The following is an 18,253-nucleotide window of genomic DNA, read 5'->3' as shown; positions in this document are numbered from 1 at the left end:
TTAAGGTAATTATTGATATGTATGTTCCTGTTACCATTTTCTTAATTGTTTTGGGTTTGTTTTTGTAGTTTCTTTTCTTCTCTTGTGTTTCCCACTTAGAGAAGTTCCTTTAGCATTTGTTATAAAGCTGCTTTGGTGGTGCTGTATTCTCTTAGGTTTTGCTTGTCTGTAAAGGTTTTAATTTCTCTGTCAAATCTGAATAAGATCCTTGCTGGGTAGAGTAATCTTGGTGGTAGGTTCTTCCCTTTCATCACTTTAAATGTATCGTGCCACTCCCTTCTGGCTTGTAGAGTTTCTGCTGAGAAATCAGCTGTTAACCTTATGGGAGTTCCCTTGTATGTTATTTGTCATTTTTCCCTTGTTGCTTTTAATAATTTTTCTTTGTCTTTAATATTTGTCAATTTGATTACTATGTGTCTTGGCATATTTCTCCTTGGGTTTATCCTGCCTGGGACTCTCTGCACTTCCTGGGCTTGAGTGGCTAATTCCTTTTCCATGTTAGGGAAGTTTTTGACTATAATCTCTTCAAATGTTTTCTCAGACCCTTTCTCTTTCTATTCTTCTTCTGGGACCCCTATAATTAGAATGTTGGTGCATTTAGTGTTGTCCCAGTGGTCTCTAAGATTGTCTTCAATTCTTTTCATTCTTTTTTCTTTATTCACTCCTTGGCAGTTATTTCCACCATTCTATTTTCCAGCTCACTTATTCATTCTTTGCCTTGGTTATTCTGCTATTGGTTCCTACTAGTGTATTTTCATTTTAGTTATTGTGTTGTTCATCACTGTTTGTTTGTTCTTTAGTTCTTCTAGGTTTTTGTTAAACATTTCTTGTATTTTCTTGATCTGTGCCTCCATTCTATTTCCAAGATTTTGGATCATCTTTACTATAATTACTCTGAATTCTTTTTCAGGTAGGTGCCTATTTCCTCTTCATTTGTTTGGCCTTGTAGGTTTTTACCTTGCTCCTCCATATGTAACATATTTCTTTTGTCATCTCATTTTTTTTGATGGGTGGGACTGTGCTCCTGTCTTACTGGTTGTTTAGTCTGAGGCTTCCAACACTGGAGTTTGCAGACACTTGGGTAGAGCTGGGTCTTGGTGGTGAGATGAGGACCTCTGGGAGACCTCACTCTGATTAATATTCCCTGGGGTCTGAGGTTCTCTGTTAGTCCAGTGGTTCGGACTTGGTGCTCCCACCACAGGAGCTCAGACCTGACCCCCCCAGCCCATGAACCAAGATCCTGGAAGCCACATGGAATGGCAAAAAAAAAAAAAAAAAAGAACAGAACAATAAGAAGGAATAAAAATTAAATAAATTTAGAACACTAACAGATATATTAGAAAAAATAAAAATATAAATGAAACAACAACTGAAAGGTAAAACAGAACCACAATAGTAGGAAAAAAAAAAAGGGCCAGAAAAGGCCTTGGCTGTGTGGGGCGATGCTTAAGCAGGGGCAGGGTTTAGGTGGGGGGTGGTGTCTGGGCTCAGTACGACATGGCTGGAAAAGGCCCTGGTGGGAATGGGGGGTGGGGCTTAGGCTCAGCATGGCTGGAGGGGGATCAGATTGCCTCTGGCCTCAGAGTGTGGAGGATCATGTCCGGGACCCCAGCAGGCTTGCTGGGGCCCGAGTGGGTGGGGGAACACTAGTCCCATTCCCCCGATCTTCAGATCCCCTAGGGTCCCTCCCTGCTCACCTCTACTCTTCCCCCTTCTCTCATTCCCACGTCCCCAGGACCCATGTGGATGGAGGGTCCTCAGAAGGTGGAGGACCAAACCTGGGACCCCAGCATGCTCCCTGGGGCCCGAGTGGGCAGGGGAAATGCTGGCCGCATTCCCCTCTGATCCTCCAAACCCCTGAGGGTCTCTCCCTGTCCCTGTTAATCCCCTTGTGGTGAATGGGTCTCTCCAGGCATGGGAACTCCTTCCCTCTCCCAGCCACCCCTCAGGGGTGCCAGTACCATCTCACCTCCACTTCTCTTCCTCCCTCACTCCCCGCAACATCCTACCCAGTCACTTGGGGGTTCCTCCCATCCCCTTGGGTGTCAAGGCCACCCACCAGGGTCTGGTAGTTGCCCTAGTTGTGAGGAGACACAAACTCCATGTCCTCCTACTCCACCATCTTGACTCCATGCCCCCCAGTTGTATGATTTTATATACCCTCTATACACTTATAACCTAAATCTTCAGCCCTGATTTCTCCCCTGAAGTTCACACATGTATATCTGACTGTCTAACATTTTAACTTGGATGTCTCATAGGCTTTCAAACTTACATCCAAAATACAACTCCTAGTTTACCACCACTCCCTCAACTTGTTTCCCCCCCAATCACCTCCTCATCTCAGTAAATGGCATGATTAACTACTCAGTTGCTCATGATAAAAATGTAGGTATTAGCATTAACTCTGCCATTTCACTTATCTTTCCTTACCTCATCCAATCTATCAATAAGACCTGCTAACTTTACCTGCAAAACTACCCCAAGTCCAGCCCCTTCTCTTCATCTCCTCTACTTCCATATTAGTCTAAGACACAATCATCCTTAACATGGACTGCGCAGTAGCCTCCTAACTTGCCTCTCTGCTTTTACTCTTGCTCCATTAACATACAGGATTTATAGAGACATAAGAAAAATCTTTTAAAAATATGAATCAGAACTCTCATACATTGCTGATGGGAATGCACATCCATCTTGGAAAACTGTTTAGCAGTTTCTTATGAAGCTAATCATATTATCCACCAATTCCACTCTTACCCAAGGGCAGTGAAAGCACATGTACAAGAAGATTAGAATGTTCACAGCAGCCTTATTTCCTAAGGGCTAAAAGTTGGAAATGACCTAAATGTCCATTAACAGAAAAATGGATAAACAAACTGAGGTAAATTTATACAATGTAATACTGCTCATTAATCAAAAGAATGAACAGATAAATGCAACAGCATAAATGAATCTCAAAAATATTATATTAAGTGAAAAAAGCAGACATAAAAAGTCCATTTATATGAAGTTTAAGAATAGGTAAAATTAATCTATGGTGATAAAAATCAGAATAATGACTGCCTCTGGGTAGGAGGTGGGGAGAAATTCCTGGAAAGCAGGATGACGGATCCTTACAGGATAATGGAAAATTTCTGTATCTTGACTGGGGTTGTGATTACATGGGAATATATTTGTTGAAATTCAACATCATATATTTAAAATCTATATCTCAAATTTTTAAGTGTTATTAAAATGTAAATCATCTATAGGTGGTATTGTAGTCTTTAAAATGGGGATAATATTACTGCAACTTCATGGGGCAGTTATGAGGTCTAAATGAGATAGCTACATATAAAGCACTTAGAACAGTGTGCAGTAAACACTTGATTTTAGCTATTATTATGATGATAATGTCATTCCCTTGCTTAAAACCTTCTGATGGCGGAAATAATAAAATCTAAACTCCATGTTTTAGCCTACAAATTCCTGTGTGATTTGACCCTTATCTCCCTCTTTAATCTCATCATTATTTCCCTCTCACTTCAGTCTACTCACACTGACTTTCTTTCTGTTTACTGAACAATACCAAGATCATTCCTACTTGGAGTTTCTGTTGCTATCCCATTAGCTTAGAAAAAAGCTCTTCCACAGGGTCATCACATGTCTGGCTTCTTTTTTTAACCTAAGTCTCAGATTAAATACTACCCACTTGAAGAGACATTCCCTGACCACTTTATTTGTTAATTATCTGTCTCCTCCCAGTGGCACTGCAAGTCTGTGAAAGAATGAATTAGTGAATAATTTCTGGTTTTCTGACTTGTGCAAGTGGATAGATAGTATGTATTCATTTGCTGAAATAGGGAATACTGGAAGAGTGTGTGGGAAGATCGTATTACAATTTAAATTTTTTAACATGAGCCAAAGCAAATACTGAACCAATTAAATAATAAAAAACACCAAATTTTAGGGTTGAAAGGAACTGAGGTATCAAGTATCTTTTTTCCATCTCCAGCAAAAGACTACATTTAGACCATACCAGAGATTCTGTCAGCTCTCTTCTTAAATATCTCCTAAAGAAAGAGAGTCTTTTTCTCTCAGTAATGTTTTTAACCTCTAAATTAGTAGTCAAAATTTAAAAAAATTTCTAGCTTTCTATTATAATTCAAACCCATGTCTTCTACAGAATAAAATAGATCTTGTTATTCCTTAAAATTTTAATGCATGAAGATTGCTATTATACTGCTCGGACTATTATACTACTAGGACTTCTCTTTTCAGGCTACTCTAAACATGTAAAGTTTTCTCTCCCCAATCAAATTACAGAATCAATATCATTATAGTTATTTAAATTTAATACCACTTGAGAAAATCTTTCACTGAATTTTTAAAAGAAAGAAAGTCAAATGTTCTAATAAATCTTACCTTCGTTTGCAAATCAGGAACCACAAAGCTGATGCCAAAGCGAAGAAACCAATTCCCAAAGTAACAGCACCAGCACCCAGAAAATAGGTTAAGTGGTTAAAAAAACCTATACAAATAAATTATAAAAGATTATTTCAGGCATGTATCTTCATTCTCTATGTAAAATTAAATGACATAATAGCTTAACACATAATGTAGTGTTAATAACACATAATGTGTGTTAATACACATTAACACCCATAAAAACACACATAATGTGCATTAATAACACATAATAACACATAATGTAGTGTTTAAGACATTAATGAGGAGGTTGGGAGACCTGAATTCTGGTCCTTTGCAATTCTAATAAATTTCAAGACCCTGAGTTTGAGAATTACATGGGGCCTCATCCTCATTAGCACCCAGGGCACTTTTGTTTGACCCTACCAAAATTTGAGACCTGTTTTGCTTGTTTTTATACAGCTGTCACCTCCTTTCTTCTTATCTACTTGTCTCCCTTTCCAGTCCAGCTGTGAATTTTTATGCTACTTTTCCAGTATCATTCTTTGCAGTCCTTCAACATAAGAGGATTTCCATTTTAAGATTTTTATTATCAATCACTACAAGGAGGTAGATGAGGGTAGTGAAGAACAAATATGAGGAATTTTTAAAGATCTTAGAAATCTTTAAACATTTTATCTCTACTTTTTCTCAGGAACAGTAAAAGATCATAGCCAAAAGCTAAATAAAAGCAATGTAAATAATGATATATCACAGGTTTATAACTGGAAAAGCCTACAGGAATTATATGGTATAACTCCTTCATTTTACAGATGATAAAACTGAGGCCCAGGTGAAAGCAGTAAGTGAAGTAAGGTCATGCAGCAAATTAAAGGCAGTCCTCTGTTTTTTTCTATTATCGTATCCCTGCCACCAAACATCTCAATACTGGTATGTATTAAAAAGAATTAAGAATAAAGAAAGCATGAGATATTTATAGTTAGGTTGGTCAAGTATTCATTAAGATTCTGAAATCTGCTACCTAAGCATAAAGCAAGCTGTAGAAAGCTTTCACAGAAGGCTGTATAGAATTTGAAGGGCCTTAAGACAACTTAGGAGTATATTGTTTGGGGAAAAAGAGGTTTAAAAGTATAAAACTAATAGAAGATCTTTATGTGTGAACATATAAGTTCCACTAAGGGTATGACGTGATAAAGACTTTGTTGTTCCCATACTTTTGTTGTTTTCTAAGTAATTTCCAACTTTCTAGACGGTGCCTCTCAAATCTTAGTTTTCTTTGGGTTCAGAAATATCTACATTTGGAAATTAATTAATGGTACAAAAAATTATATAAGGCTATTTATCAAAGTGATACAGTATGAAAAAACACCTCCAGTTTTCATTTTTATATATGAAAAAACATAGATATTTTGGACCAGATAATTTGTTGTGAGGGACTGTCCTGTGCATTGTGCCAAAGATATCTCCAGGCATTACCAAATGCATTCTGAGGGGCAGAACTGCCCTCAGTTGAGGATCACAGGCATAGTGGTATAAGGAGATATCAGATAGTATTAAATGATAAAAGCAAGATAGATAAAACACATATTTAAAAAAAATTTAAAGATATAGTTGTACTCAAATATAAGATAAATATTTCTATGGACAAAAGAAGAAAAGCAACACACAGAAATAAGTAGGAGCTAAAACCACAAGCATGCTAGGCACCGAGATCTGGAAGCAGGAATTAACTAGAAGAAGCAGAGAATATCAGTGAGACAATTCCCAGACCAAGCCATCCTCTGGCGTGGTGAATGACCAACTCAAAAATGGACCAAGGAGGAATCTTGGAAATTATAAATTTAAAAATTTTAAGATGGAGTACATGTTTCTTTAAATACAAAGAATTAATGAAATGAAAGATAATACTGAGAGATTCACCCAATTTCATAAAAAAGTGAAAAATATGATAAATTATGAGACTTGGAAAAGATTAAGAGCATATAGCATAAAACTAATAGGGGTCCCAAAAGAGAGAATAGAGAAGTAGCAGAGAAACAATATTAAGAGATACAGCTTAAAAAGGTCTTTTCTTTTCCTTTTTTAAAATTTATTTATTTATTTTTGGCTGCGTTGGGTCTTCATTGCTGCATGCGGGCTTTCTCTAGTTGCGGTGAGCGGGGGCTACTCTTTGTTGTGGTGCGCGGGTTTCTCATTGCGGTGGCTTCTCTTGTTGCGAAGCACGGGTTCTAGGCACGCAGGCTTCAGTAGTTGTGGCATGCAGGCTCAGTAGTTGTGGCTCGCGGGCTCTAGAGCGCAGGCTCAGTAGTTGTGGCGCACGGGCTTAGTTGCTCCGCGGCATGCGGGATCTTCCCGGACCAGAGATTGAACCCATGTCCCCTGCATTGGCAGGTGGATTCTTAACCACTGCACCACCAGGGAAGCCCAGAAGGTTTTTTCTTTAAAAAACTTTTTTTCAATTTACACATATTAAAATTCACTTGTGAGTGTGTGTGTGCAGTTCTGTAAGTTTTGACAAATATAAGAAGTATTTAATCACCACCACAACCAAGTTACAGAAAACTTCGATCACCCCAAAACATTTCCTGGTACAGCCTCTTAGTAGTCAAGTACTAACTGCTGGCAACCACTGATTATTTTCCATCCCTATTCTCTATCCTTATGTTTTTACCTTTTCCAGAATTTCATATAAATAGAATAATACAGCATGTTGTCTTTTGAGTCTGGCTTTTTTAACTTAGCATAATGCATTTGAGATTCATCCATGTTGTTGCATGTATCAGTAGTTTGTTTCTTTTTATTGCTGAGTAACATTCCATTTTATAGATGGACCACAGTTTATTCCCCAGCTAAGAGACGTTTGGTTGTTTCCAGTTTGGGGTTGTTAGGAATAAGGCATACTATACATTTGCATACAGTTGCTTATTTGAACATAAGTTTTTATTTCAGTAGGGTCATATAGCAAGTATATATTCAAATTTATAAGAAACTACCAAACTGCTTTCCAAAGTGGTTGTTCTGTCTTGCTTTCCCACCAGCAAATACAACAGTTTCAGTTACTCTGTATCATGGCTACCACTTGATATTGTCAGTTTCATTTCAGCCATCCTAATAGATGCACAGTGGTATCTTACTGTGGAGATACAGTGGTATCTTCCTTTAAAAAAAGGAAAAGAAAAAACCTTTTTTAAGCTGCATCTCTTAATATTGCTTCTCTGCTACTTCTCTATTCTCTCTTTTGGGACCCCTGTTTTAATTTACATTTCCTTAGTGAATAATTATGTTGAGCATCTTTCCACATGCTTATTTGCCATCCATATATCTTATTCAGTGAAGTATTTGTTCAAATCTTTGCTGATTTTTTAGAATTCTTTATATATTCTGGATACAAATCCTTGGTCAGATACATGATTTGGAAATATTTTCTCCCAGCTGTGGCTTGTCTTTTCAATTTTCTTAATAGCGTCTTTCACAGAGCAAAACTTTTTAATTTTAGTGATATCCAATTTATCAACGTTTTTCTTTTATGGTTTGTGCTATGGACTGTATCTAAGAACTCTTTGCAGGTCAGAAAGATTTTCTTCTATGTTTTCCTATAAAATATTTCTAGTTTTATGTTTTACATTTAATTCATGATTCATTTTGAATTAATTTTTGCATAAGGCGAGAGGCAGGGGTCAAGTTTTTTTTGTTTTTTTTTGTTTTGGGATATGTGTATTCAGTGATTCCAACACTATTTGATGAAAAGACCATCCTTTCTTCATAGAGTTGCTGTTGCACCCTTGTCAAAAATCAGCTACCTATATTTGTCTCTGTCTATTTCTGGAATCTCTATTCTGTCCCCTTGGTATACATTGTCTATTCTTTCACCAATAACAACAATAATAATAATCTAATATTTATACAGCAAATACTATATGCCAGGCACGTTCAAAGTGATTATATATATATTCACTCATTTAATTCTCACAACTCTATAAGCTAAGTATTATTATTTCCCCACTTTACAGATGAGGAAACAGATGAGGCAAAAATGAGGTTAAGTAACTTGCTCAAAGGCATACAACCAATAAATGAGGGACAATAGTAATTAAAAAATTGCTAAAGTCCATCCTTACCTAGTATAGACAATGAATATCTTTAGATTTTGTTAGAGAAACAGTTAAGTATAAATGCTAAATACTTAAGGGTATCGTAAAACAGGATATCTAAATGGCCAATAAATATATGAAAACTTCATTAATAATCACAGAAATGCAAATTAAACCACAACGAGTCAATACGACAACCCTGTATGATGCCTAAAATGAAAAAGATGGAAAATATCAAGTGCTGTCAAGGTGGCAGAGTAACATGAATTCTCACTCACTGTTGGTGGGAATGTAATTTTCTATAATACTTTGGAAAACTGTTTGGCACTATTATTAAAGCTGAACATATACATACCCTATGACCCAGCAATTCTTAGATATATACCAAACTGAAGTACATATATATTTTCTTAAAAATATATGCTAGAATGTTGATAGCATCACTTTTATGTGTGTATGTTGATAGAGACACAAACTGGAAACTACCCAAAGGCCAACTGATAGTTAAACGGATAAATTTTAAAAGTTTAATTGATTTAAAGAAACAAAATGTTCTATAACAATGAGAAAGAATAGAGTACAACTATGCACAACAAAGTGGATAAATTTCATAAATAATGTTGGGCAAAAGAAGGCAAACAAAGACATCGGGGGGAGTTCAGGGATGCTGGTAATTAACATATTGTTTCTTGAACAGGGTGCTGGTTATAGAGATGTGTTCAGTGAAAATTCAAGCTTAAAACTTATGACTTATGAATAAACTAGATCGATATGTATCATCATAAATAGAATTGAAAAACCTAGTGTTCAGTGAATAAAGCGATTTCCATAAATTTATATTCAATTATTCTAATCACATACTGATTCCATTTATGCACATTAAAAGGAAACACAAAATAATACTTTTTAAAAAACAATGTGACAGAAGTATTAAATACACCATACTCATGATATTAGTTGTGTCTGGGGAGGAAATGAGGGGAATGGGACTATGGATTGAATATAAACTTAAGACTTTATCTGTAATGTTTTCTTTAAAAAATTAAAAATCTGAAGTTTATATGATGAAAAAATATTTATTTAGTAGAAGATTACATGAATGTTTGTTATTCTTTGTCCTTTTCTTTTTACTTTTCTGGTTTTCTCAAATATAAAAAATATAAAAACAATAGGATCTCAATTTTGTAAAAAAAAAAAAAAGAAAGAAAAGAAAGAGGGAAAAACATACTTTTATAAGGTAAATAATCAATACTGGCTACTCCTGGGGTAAGGGCTTAGTTATAATTTTCCACTCCAGACCTTTCTGTACATTCAGATTTTCTAGCATGAGAATCTTAGAAAAATCAGGAACAAAAATTTTTAATCTTCATATGTGATTCTTGACTCCTTTACTTTGTACAAGTCTCATTGTAGCAACTTCTCTATTGTTATCACTGTGTTTACAGCCTATTTAGCTTTCTCCTCCTTAAGATCTCTTCCCTCCTCTTTATCCTTTTTGTAATTCTCCATTAGGGAAGAAAATAGGTGTGATTAGTAAAACACCATTCTAGTCCTTGGTTTAAATGGGCCATTTATATCTCAGGGGAATTCCAGTGAGCTATAGAGAATATGAAAGTTCCCAAACCACTTTACCAAGAGAAAGACAAATTACATATTTTCTAATACCTCCAACAAATCACACTTTATCTATAAATCAATCTGTAAAATGAAAAGGCTTGACTCTATGATCATTAAGATCCCCTCTCACTTTGAAGATTTAGTCAATATATAAGTTAAAGAAACACTATATACAGAGGTAGGATTTTTACTTTCTTGACTCTGCCCTTAAGTATGCTATCTAAAGTAATGACTCCTCATTTTCAACAGTCACTTTATTATATGACCCTGTTTCTTTGTCTTTAATAATTGCTATAATAAATAGTCTTCTTTACTTATTGGTTTACTGTCTATTGTCTGTCTTCTTCTACCAGAAGATAAATCTTTTTCACTCTGGTATTCTTAGAGTTTAGAATAATGACTGGTTACTCAAAAATGATTGACTATTTAATGAATAAACTATAGGCACTGTGCTAGATGTTAGTATTAGAAAAATGAATAATAAAGGTATGTGGGTTTTTTCTTGTTTTTTTGGCTGTGCCACTCAGCATGCGGGATCTTAGTTCCCCGACCAGAGATCAAATCTGCACCCCCAGCAGTAGAAGTGTGGACCACTGGACCACCAGGGAAGTCCGTAGGTATGTGGTTTAGTAGGAAGTTCATATATGTGAAAAAGAATAAGTGTAATTAAAAAGGTATTATAGTCATTATAATGGAAGAAATAAATACAAAATACAGATACAGGAAGATCTGTAAAAAGATAGGAGAAAAATTTTTAAAAACTCCATAGTCTAGTTAAACATGGTTTGAGAACTTTCTATTGCCAAACCCTTGCCAAGAATTGGTGACTGAGGACTTCTCTGGTGGCACAGTGGTTGAGAGTCCGCCTGCCAATGCAGGGGACACAGGTTCGATCTCTGTTCCGGGAGGAAACCACATGCTGCGGAGCAACTAAGCCCATGTGACACAACTACTGACCCTGCGCTCTAGAGCCCATGAGCCACAACTACTGAGCCCATGTGCCACAACTACTGAGCCTGTGCTCTAGAGCCTGTGAGCTACAACTACTGAGCCCACGCACCACAACTACTGAAGCCCACATGCCCTAGAGCCTGTGCTTTGCAGCAAGAGAAGCCACTGCAATGAGAAGCCTGCACACTGTAACAAAGAGTAGTCCCTGCTCGTCACAACTAGAGAAAGCCCACATGCAGCAATGAAGACCCAACGTAGCCAATAAATAAATAAATAAACGAACAACAACAACAAAAAAGAATTGGTGACTAAAAGATAAGTAACACATGGTCATAGAGTTTAAAATCTGGAGGGTACAACATTTAAACAGAATATTCGTTACAATATTCTAATTGCTATGATAATGACTTGTTGACAGCACTAAGACAACAGAGGCACTTTGACTAAGTGCAGGAACAGTTTCTTAGAGAACACCTGAGCTAAATCTTACAGAATGAGTAAGAGATAGCTAGCCAAAGATATTAAATCCTAAACCAGGGTATGACTCTTTCACCTTAAGATAAACAAAACTTTCTCTCTATGCACAGTAACCTCCAGCTTACAGTTGATCCTTTTCTTACCATTTGCAGCCAAAACTCTTAAAATGAGAATTTCTACTTCACAACTTCTATTCCCAAGGTCATTAATAACTTCATTAACACACAATTGAAAGGTCACTATTGACCATTCTCTCTCTCTCTTACCTTGGCATAAGTAAAATTAATTCACTTGGTTTTTTCCCATTTCTCTGTCTATAATGTTATTGCCTTTATAGGTTCCTCTTCCCCAGTCTGTCTATCCTTTAACCTATCTATCTATAGCTAGATATACACATATCCTTTAACATATCTACATATGGATATATATAGATATATAAAGGATATAGATAAATATAGACATGGATATAGATGTTACTTATCTGTATCTATGCCTATATCTTTAACCAGAATTACTATATATTTGTGTCAGGAGTAGTTTCAGATTATCTTTTGTAGTGATTCCAGAACTGAATGTTCGGTTTTATTTTTTGAGTATTCAATACCTGTTTATTATACTCTCCTAGGGTTTTGCCAGATTTCAGTCTCAGGTTTACTCCAGTTCAACAAATGCTTATTGAACACCAAATATGTGTGAGATACTGTTTGAGACACCAAGGGAGGGATAAAAGGCCATTGAAGTAAGAATGAATCCTTACCCTGAGGTTTAAAAATCTATAATGAAATATAAGCAGGGCTCATATGCAACTGGTATAAAAAGTTGACCACACTGATTTTTTTTTAGTTGGTGGTTGCTCTGATTGAATACAAAGCTAAGTAGGAAGAACTTGTACTTGGAAGAGATACTTATTATGCTGGTTGGATTTTAATGTTATTATTTGAAAAATGGGAGTCATATTATGTCTCACATAATTAGAATAAGGAATAAATAAGATAATGTTGCAAGGAATTACTAACATAGTAAAGAAGATGACATCTCAAACAGCATGCATATACCAGGCCATAAAGGAAGACTCAACAGTTTTATAGGATTATTACAGATACCACATTCTCTGACAATAATATAATTAATTTTAAATTAGTAACCTAATACATACTCTAGGAAAAGCTGCCATACTTGGAAATTTTTAATCACACTGTAAATAACTCTTGCATTAAAGAAGAAATCAATGGAAATTTGGAAATTACATAAAACTAATCAATAATGAAGCACTATGTATAAATGCTTTCAGCAACAAAGCTGAAGACAAATTCAAGGGGGAAAAAAAAGCTGAAAAAAAAATGAGCTTAGCATTCAAATTGCAAGTTGAAAAAGACAAGCAAAGTGAGTCCAAATAATGTGGAGGAAGGAAATAAAAAAGAACAGAAATTAGTGAAAAAATATTAAGATTTTAGGTAAACACTAACAAGATTAACAAATCTCTAGTAAGAGTAACCAAATTTTAAAAAAGAAGGCACAGGTAAACAATTTCAAAGGTGAAGAAAGAACATAATTACAGTTACAGCAGAAATTAAAATAAGAAAATACTTTCAACAAATTTATGCTAGTATATTCTAAAACTTATACTAAATTATATATACCTAAAAAGTGACTTACAAAAAGTGACTCAAGAATAGAAAACCTAAATGAACATGTATCCATTAAACTGAATCAACAGTTACAAAATTTCCCCCAAAGAAAACAGCAGGACCCAATAACTTTACAATTTCTACTGTATACCCATGATTCAAGTATTTCTTATCTTATACAAGCCCTTCCAGAGAATAGAAAGAGGTTTCTGGCTGTTTGTCCAAATGTATTTTCCTCTTCTCCCCAGGCAAAAGGCTAGACTACATGTCCCAGCTTCCCATACCATTAGGTGAAGCCATGCGACTGAGTTCTAACCAATGGAATTTGAATGGAAGTGATGTCATAGAAACCTCCCAAGCACCTTTCTCCATGTTCTTTCTCCCTTTAGGCTTGACTGGGATGGAGATGAACCCCAGGGAACTTTGGAAGCCATGTGTCATCATGGATGTAATTGACATTTACAGAACACTCAACCCAAATGAAATGAAACACAACATATCAGGATTTGTGGGATGCCACTAAAGCAGTATGTAGGGGAAAATCAATACCAAAAAACTGCAGTATTAGGGAAAAAATGTGTGAATAACCTTAAAAACTAAAATAAGTAGAGCAAATTAAGCCCAAAGTAAAGAAAAGAAAAAAATCTAAAGACCAAGTGAAAACCAATGAAATAGAAAACAGAAAAACAATAAAGAAAATCAATGAAACAAAAACCTGATTCTTTGAGATCTATATAATTGATAAACTTCTAGCTAGACTGACCAATAAAAAGAAAAAAGGCACAAATTATCAATATCAGAAATGAGAGGGCTTCACTGGTGGTGCAGTGGTTAAGAATCTGCCTGTCAATGCAGGGGACACGGGTTTGAGCCCTGGTCCAGGAAGATCCCACATGCTGTAGAGCAACTAAGTCCATGCTCCACAACTACTGAGCCTGCACTCTAGAGCCCACAAGCCGCAACTACTGAGCCTGCATGCCACAAACACTGAAGCCCACATGCCTAGAGCCTGTGTTCTGCAACAAGAGAAGCCACTGCAATGAGAAGCCCATGCAGCACAACGAACAGTAGCCCCTGCTTGCCACAGCTAAAGAAAGCCTGAGCCCAGCAACAGAGACCCAACGCAGCCAAAAATAAATAAATAAATTTATAAAAAAAAAAGAAATGAGAGATGTTACATTACTACAGATTCTACAGATATTAAAAGAATAATAAGGCAATATTATGAACAATTTTATGTTAATAAATCTAACAACTTAGATGAAAGGGAAAATTCCTTAAAATATATAAATTTTCAAAGTTCACTCAAGAAGAAATAGATAACATAGATAGATACACATCTATTAAATAAATTGAAATTGTAGTTAAAGTTCTTAAAAAGAAACTCTATGTCCAGGTGCTTCACTGGTAAATTCTACCAAACACTTTAAGGGAAAAAATAGTATTAATTCTACACAAATGCTTCCAAAAATTTGAAGACAAGAGAATTCTTTTTTGATTTATCCTATGAGGCTGACATTACCCTGATACCAAAGCCAGGGAAAAAAAGAGGGAGAGAGAGAGAAGTAAGAGAGAGAGAGAGAAGTGAGAGAGAGAAAGAGAGGAAATTACAAACTGAACAGATATGCAAAATGCATCTGTGGACACAGATGCAAAATTCTAAACAATATTTTAGCAAATTAAGTCCAACATTATATTAAAAGGATAATACATCATGACCAAGTAGGGTTTATCACAAGAAAACAAGGTTGGTTTACCATGAAAAAACCAATCAATGCAATTCACCATATTAAGAAGATAGAGGGCTTCCCTGGTGGCACAGTGGTTGAGAGTCTGCCTGCCAATGCAGGGGACACGGGTTTGAGCCCTGGTCTGGGAAGATCCCACATGCCGCGGAGTGGCTGGGCCCGTGAGCCACAATTGCTGAGCCTGCACTGCACGTCTGGAGCCTGTGCTCCGCAACAAGAGAGGCCGTGGTGGTGAGAGGCCCGTGTGCCGCGATGAGGAGTGGCCCCCACTTGACGCGACTGGAGAGGGCCCTTGCACAGAGGTGAGGACCCAACACAGCCATAAAGAAAGAAAGAAAGAATCCTCGTCAAAAAAGGTGATGATTTAAAAAAAAAAAAAAAAGAAGTTAGAAAAGAAAATCCATGTGATCAATATGGATCTGTGTCAATAGACATGAAAAATTTTGAAACATCCATTCCTGATTTAAAAAAAAAAAGCTCTCAGAAACTAGGATAGAAGGGAACCTCTATCCTAGTTATCAGGCTCCCCAACCTGATAAAAGTCATTTATTGAAAACATCAGACTTAATGGTGAAAGATTGAATGCTTTCCTCCTAAAATCAGTAACAATACAGGGATGTCCACTCTTACAACTTCTATTCAACACTGCACTGAAGGGTCTAGCCAGTGCAACCAGGTATGAAAAAGAAGTAAAAGGCACCTAGAGTAAAATGGAAAAAATAAGAGTTATATTCTCAGTGCTTTGGTCTGAATGTTTCTGTGCCCCCCAAATTCATATGTTGAAATCCTAATGCCCAATGTGATGGTTTTAGGAGGTGGGGCCTTCAAGAAGTGGTTAGGTCATGAGAGTGGAGACCTTGTGAAAGGGATTAGTGCTCTTATGAAAAAGATCCCACAGAGCTCCCTAGCCCCTTCCACCACTTGAGAACACATCAAGAAGCAAGAAGAGGGCTCTTACCAGACACAAAACTTGATCATTTCGGCCCCCTGATATCAGATTTACAGCTTCCAGAACTGTGAGAAATAAATTTCTGTTGTTTATAATACATCCAGTTTGTGGTATTATGTTATAGCAGCTCGAATTGACTAAGACACACAGAGAACATGATCATCTATGTAGAAAATCCTGTGGAATTTTAAATAAACTAGTACAAAAATTAAGTGAGTTTAATAAGATTGCAGGATACAAGAACAATATACAAAAACAAATTGTCTTCTGGTACTGTTAACTCCTAGAAGAAAACAGAAAAAATGTTTCATGACATTAGTCTTTGCAATTATTTCATGAATATGACACCAAAAGCATAGATAAAAAAAGCAAAAATAGACAATTGGGACTATATCAAACTAAAAAGTTTCTGCACAGCAAAGGAAACAATCAACAGAGTGATAAGGCAACATACAGAATGGAAAAAATATTTACAAACCATAAGAGGTTAATTTCCAAAATATAAAAGCTACAACTCAATGGCAAAAAAGCTAATAACCCAACTTAAAAATGGGCTAAAGACTTGAATAGACATTTCTCCAAAGAAGACATATAAATGGCCAATAGGCATATAAAAAGATGTTCAACATCTCTAACACTTAGGGAAATGTCAATCAAAACCATAACGAGATATAACCTCACACCAGTTAGGATGACTATTTTCAACAACAACAACAACACAAAAGAGGATACAGAGAAATTGGAACTCTTGTACACTGTTGGTGGAAATGCAAAGTGGTGCAGCTCCTATGGAAAACAGTATTGAGATTCCTCAAAAAATTAAAATTAGAACTACCATATGATTCAGCAATCCTACTATGGGTATTTATCCAAAAGAAATAAAAACAAGATCTCAAAGACACATTAGCACTCCAATGTTCAGTACAGCACTATTCACAACAGCTAAAATGTGTAAAAAAAACTAAACATCCACCAGTGTATGAATAGATAAAGAAAATGTAGTATATACATACAGCCTTAAAAAAGAATGAAATCCTGCAAAATATGACAACATGGATGAACCTGAAGGACATTATCCTAAGTGAAATAAGTCAGTCACATTAGGACAAATACTGTGTAATTCCATTTATATGAGGTACAATCAAACTCATAGAAACATAGAGTGGTGGTTGCCAGGGGCTGGAGGAAGGAAGGAAATGAAGAGTTGCTAATCAATGGGCATAAAGTCTTAACTATGCAAGATGGATAAGTTCTAGAGATCTGCTGTACAACACTGTGCCTATAGTTAACAGTACTGTATTACACACTTAAAAATTTATGAGGGTAGATTTCATGTTAAGTGTTCTTACCACAATAAAATAAAAATTTTTTAAAAGACAAAACAAAAAGAAAAGTCTTTCTATATACTATCAAAAACAATTGGAAGGGCAGAAGTTGAGACACAGAGGTAGAGAACAAATGTATGGACACAAAGGGGGGAAAGCCGCGGGTGGGTTGGGATGGTGGTGTGATGAATCGGGTGATTGGGATTGACATGTATACACTGATGTGTATAAAATTGATGACTAATAAGAACCTGCTGTCTAAAAAAATAAATAAAATAAAATTCAAAAATTCAAAAAAAAAAAAAGAAGTGCCATAATGTTTGCCTTCCTTCTGTTTAGGATAAGAAAAAAACAAAAAAAACAAAAAACAATTGGAAACTGAAATGTTCAAAAATTACCATTTGCAACAGCATAAAAATATGAAATACTTAGGGATAAATCTGATAAAAGATGTGAAAAGCCTGTACATAGGCAACTACAAAATATTGCTAAGAGGAATTAAGGATGACCTAAATAAAAAGAGACACATACCTTGCTCCTGAGTTGAAAGAGATACTGCTGTTCTGATATTAATTCTCCCTAAATTGATCTATAGTTTCAATGCAATGCCAATCAAAATTCCAGTAGGCTTTTTTTATAAAAATTGATAAGGTGGTTCTAAAATTCAGACGGAAATGCAAAAGACCGAGAATAGTTAAAACACCTCTAAAAAAAGAAGAAAAAGTTGGAGGGATAACTACCTGATTTAAAGACTTATTATAATTAAAATAGTAATCAAAACAGCATGGTATTGACAACCAGGGCACCTACCAGGCACTGGTGGGGGACCTCGGAGACCTAAAGGGATGGGAGGAATCCCCGTGCAACTGGGTGGGATGTTGTGGGGAAGGAGGGAGGAAGGAAAAGTGGAGGTAGGATGGGACTGGTGTCACTGAGGGGCAGCTGGGGAAGAGGAGGGGTTCCAACTCACAGTGAGGGAATCAGCTGGGACAGGGAGAGACCTTCGGGAGATTGGGGGATTGGAGGGGAATGTGGCCAGCATTTCACATGCCAGCTCAGG

General features: G+C 36.1%; 1 protein-coding gene across 2 annotated transcripts in view; it reads right to left on the bottom strand.

Annotated features, from left to right (window-relative positions):
• The window catches only part of C1H1orf185 (chromosome 1 C1orf185 homolog), a 235,473-nt gene that overhangs the window by 22,267 nt on the left and 194,953 nt on the right, over positions 1-18,253 (bottom strand). For both annotated transcript variants that reach the window (XM_036841669.1, XM_036841679.1), the window contains one exon: positions 4,405-4,510. In XM_036841669.1, coding sequence (XP_036697564.1) covers positions 4,405-4,510 — 106 coding nt within the window. The remainder of the gene's footprint in view (positions 1-4,404; positions 4,511-18,253) is intronic.

This window comes from Balaenoptera musculus, chromosome 1 (genome assembly GCF_009873245.2).
Source record: "Balaenoptera musculus isolate JJ_BM4_2016_0621 chromosome 1, mBalMus1.pri.v3, whole genome shotgun sequence".
NCBI lineage: Eukaryota > Metazoa > Chordata > Mammalia > Artiodactyla > Balaenopteridae > Balaenoptera > Balaenoptera musculus.
The sequence above is the reverse complement of the archived record's forward strand: the minus strand, read 5'-3'. Positions and strand labels throughout refer to the sequence as shown.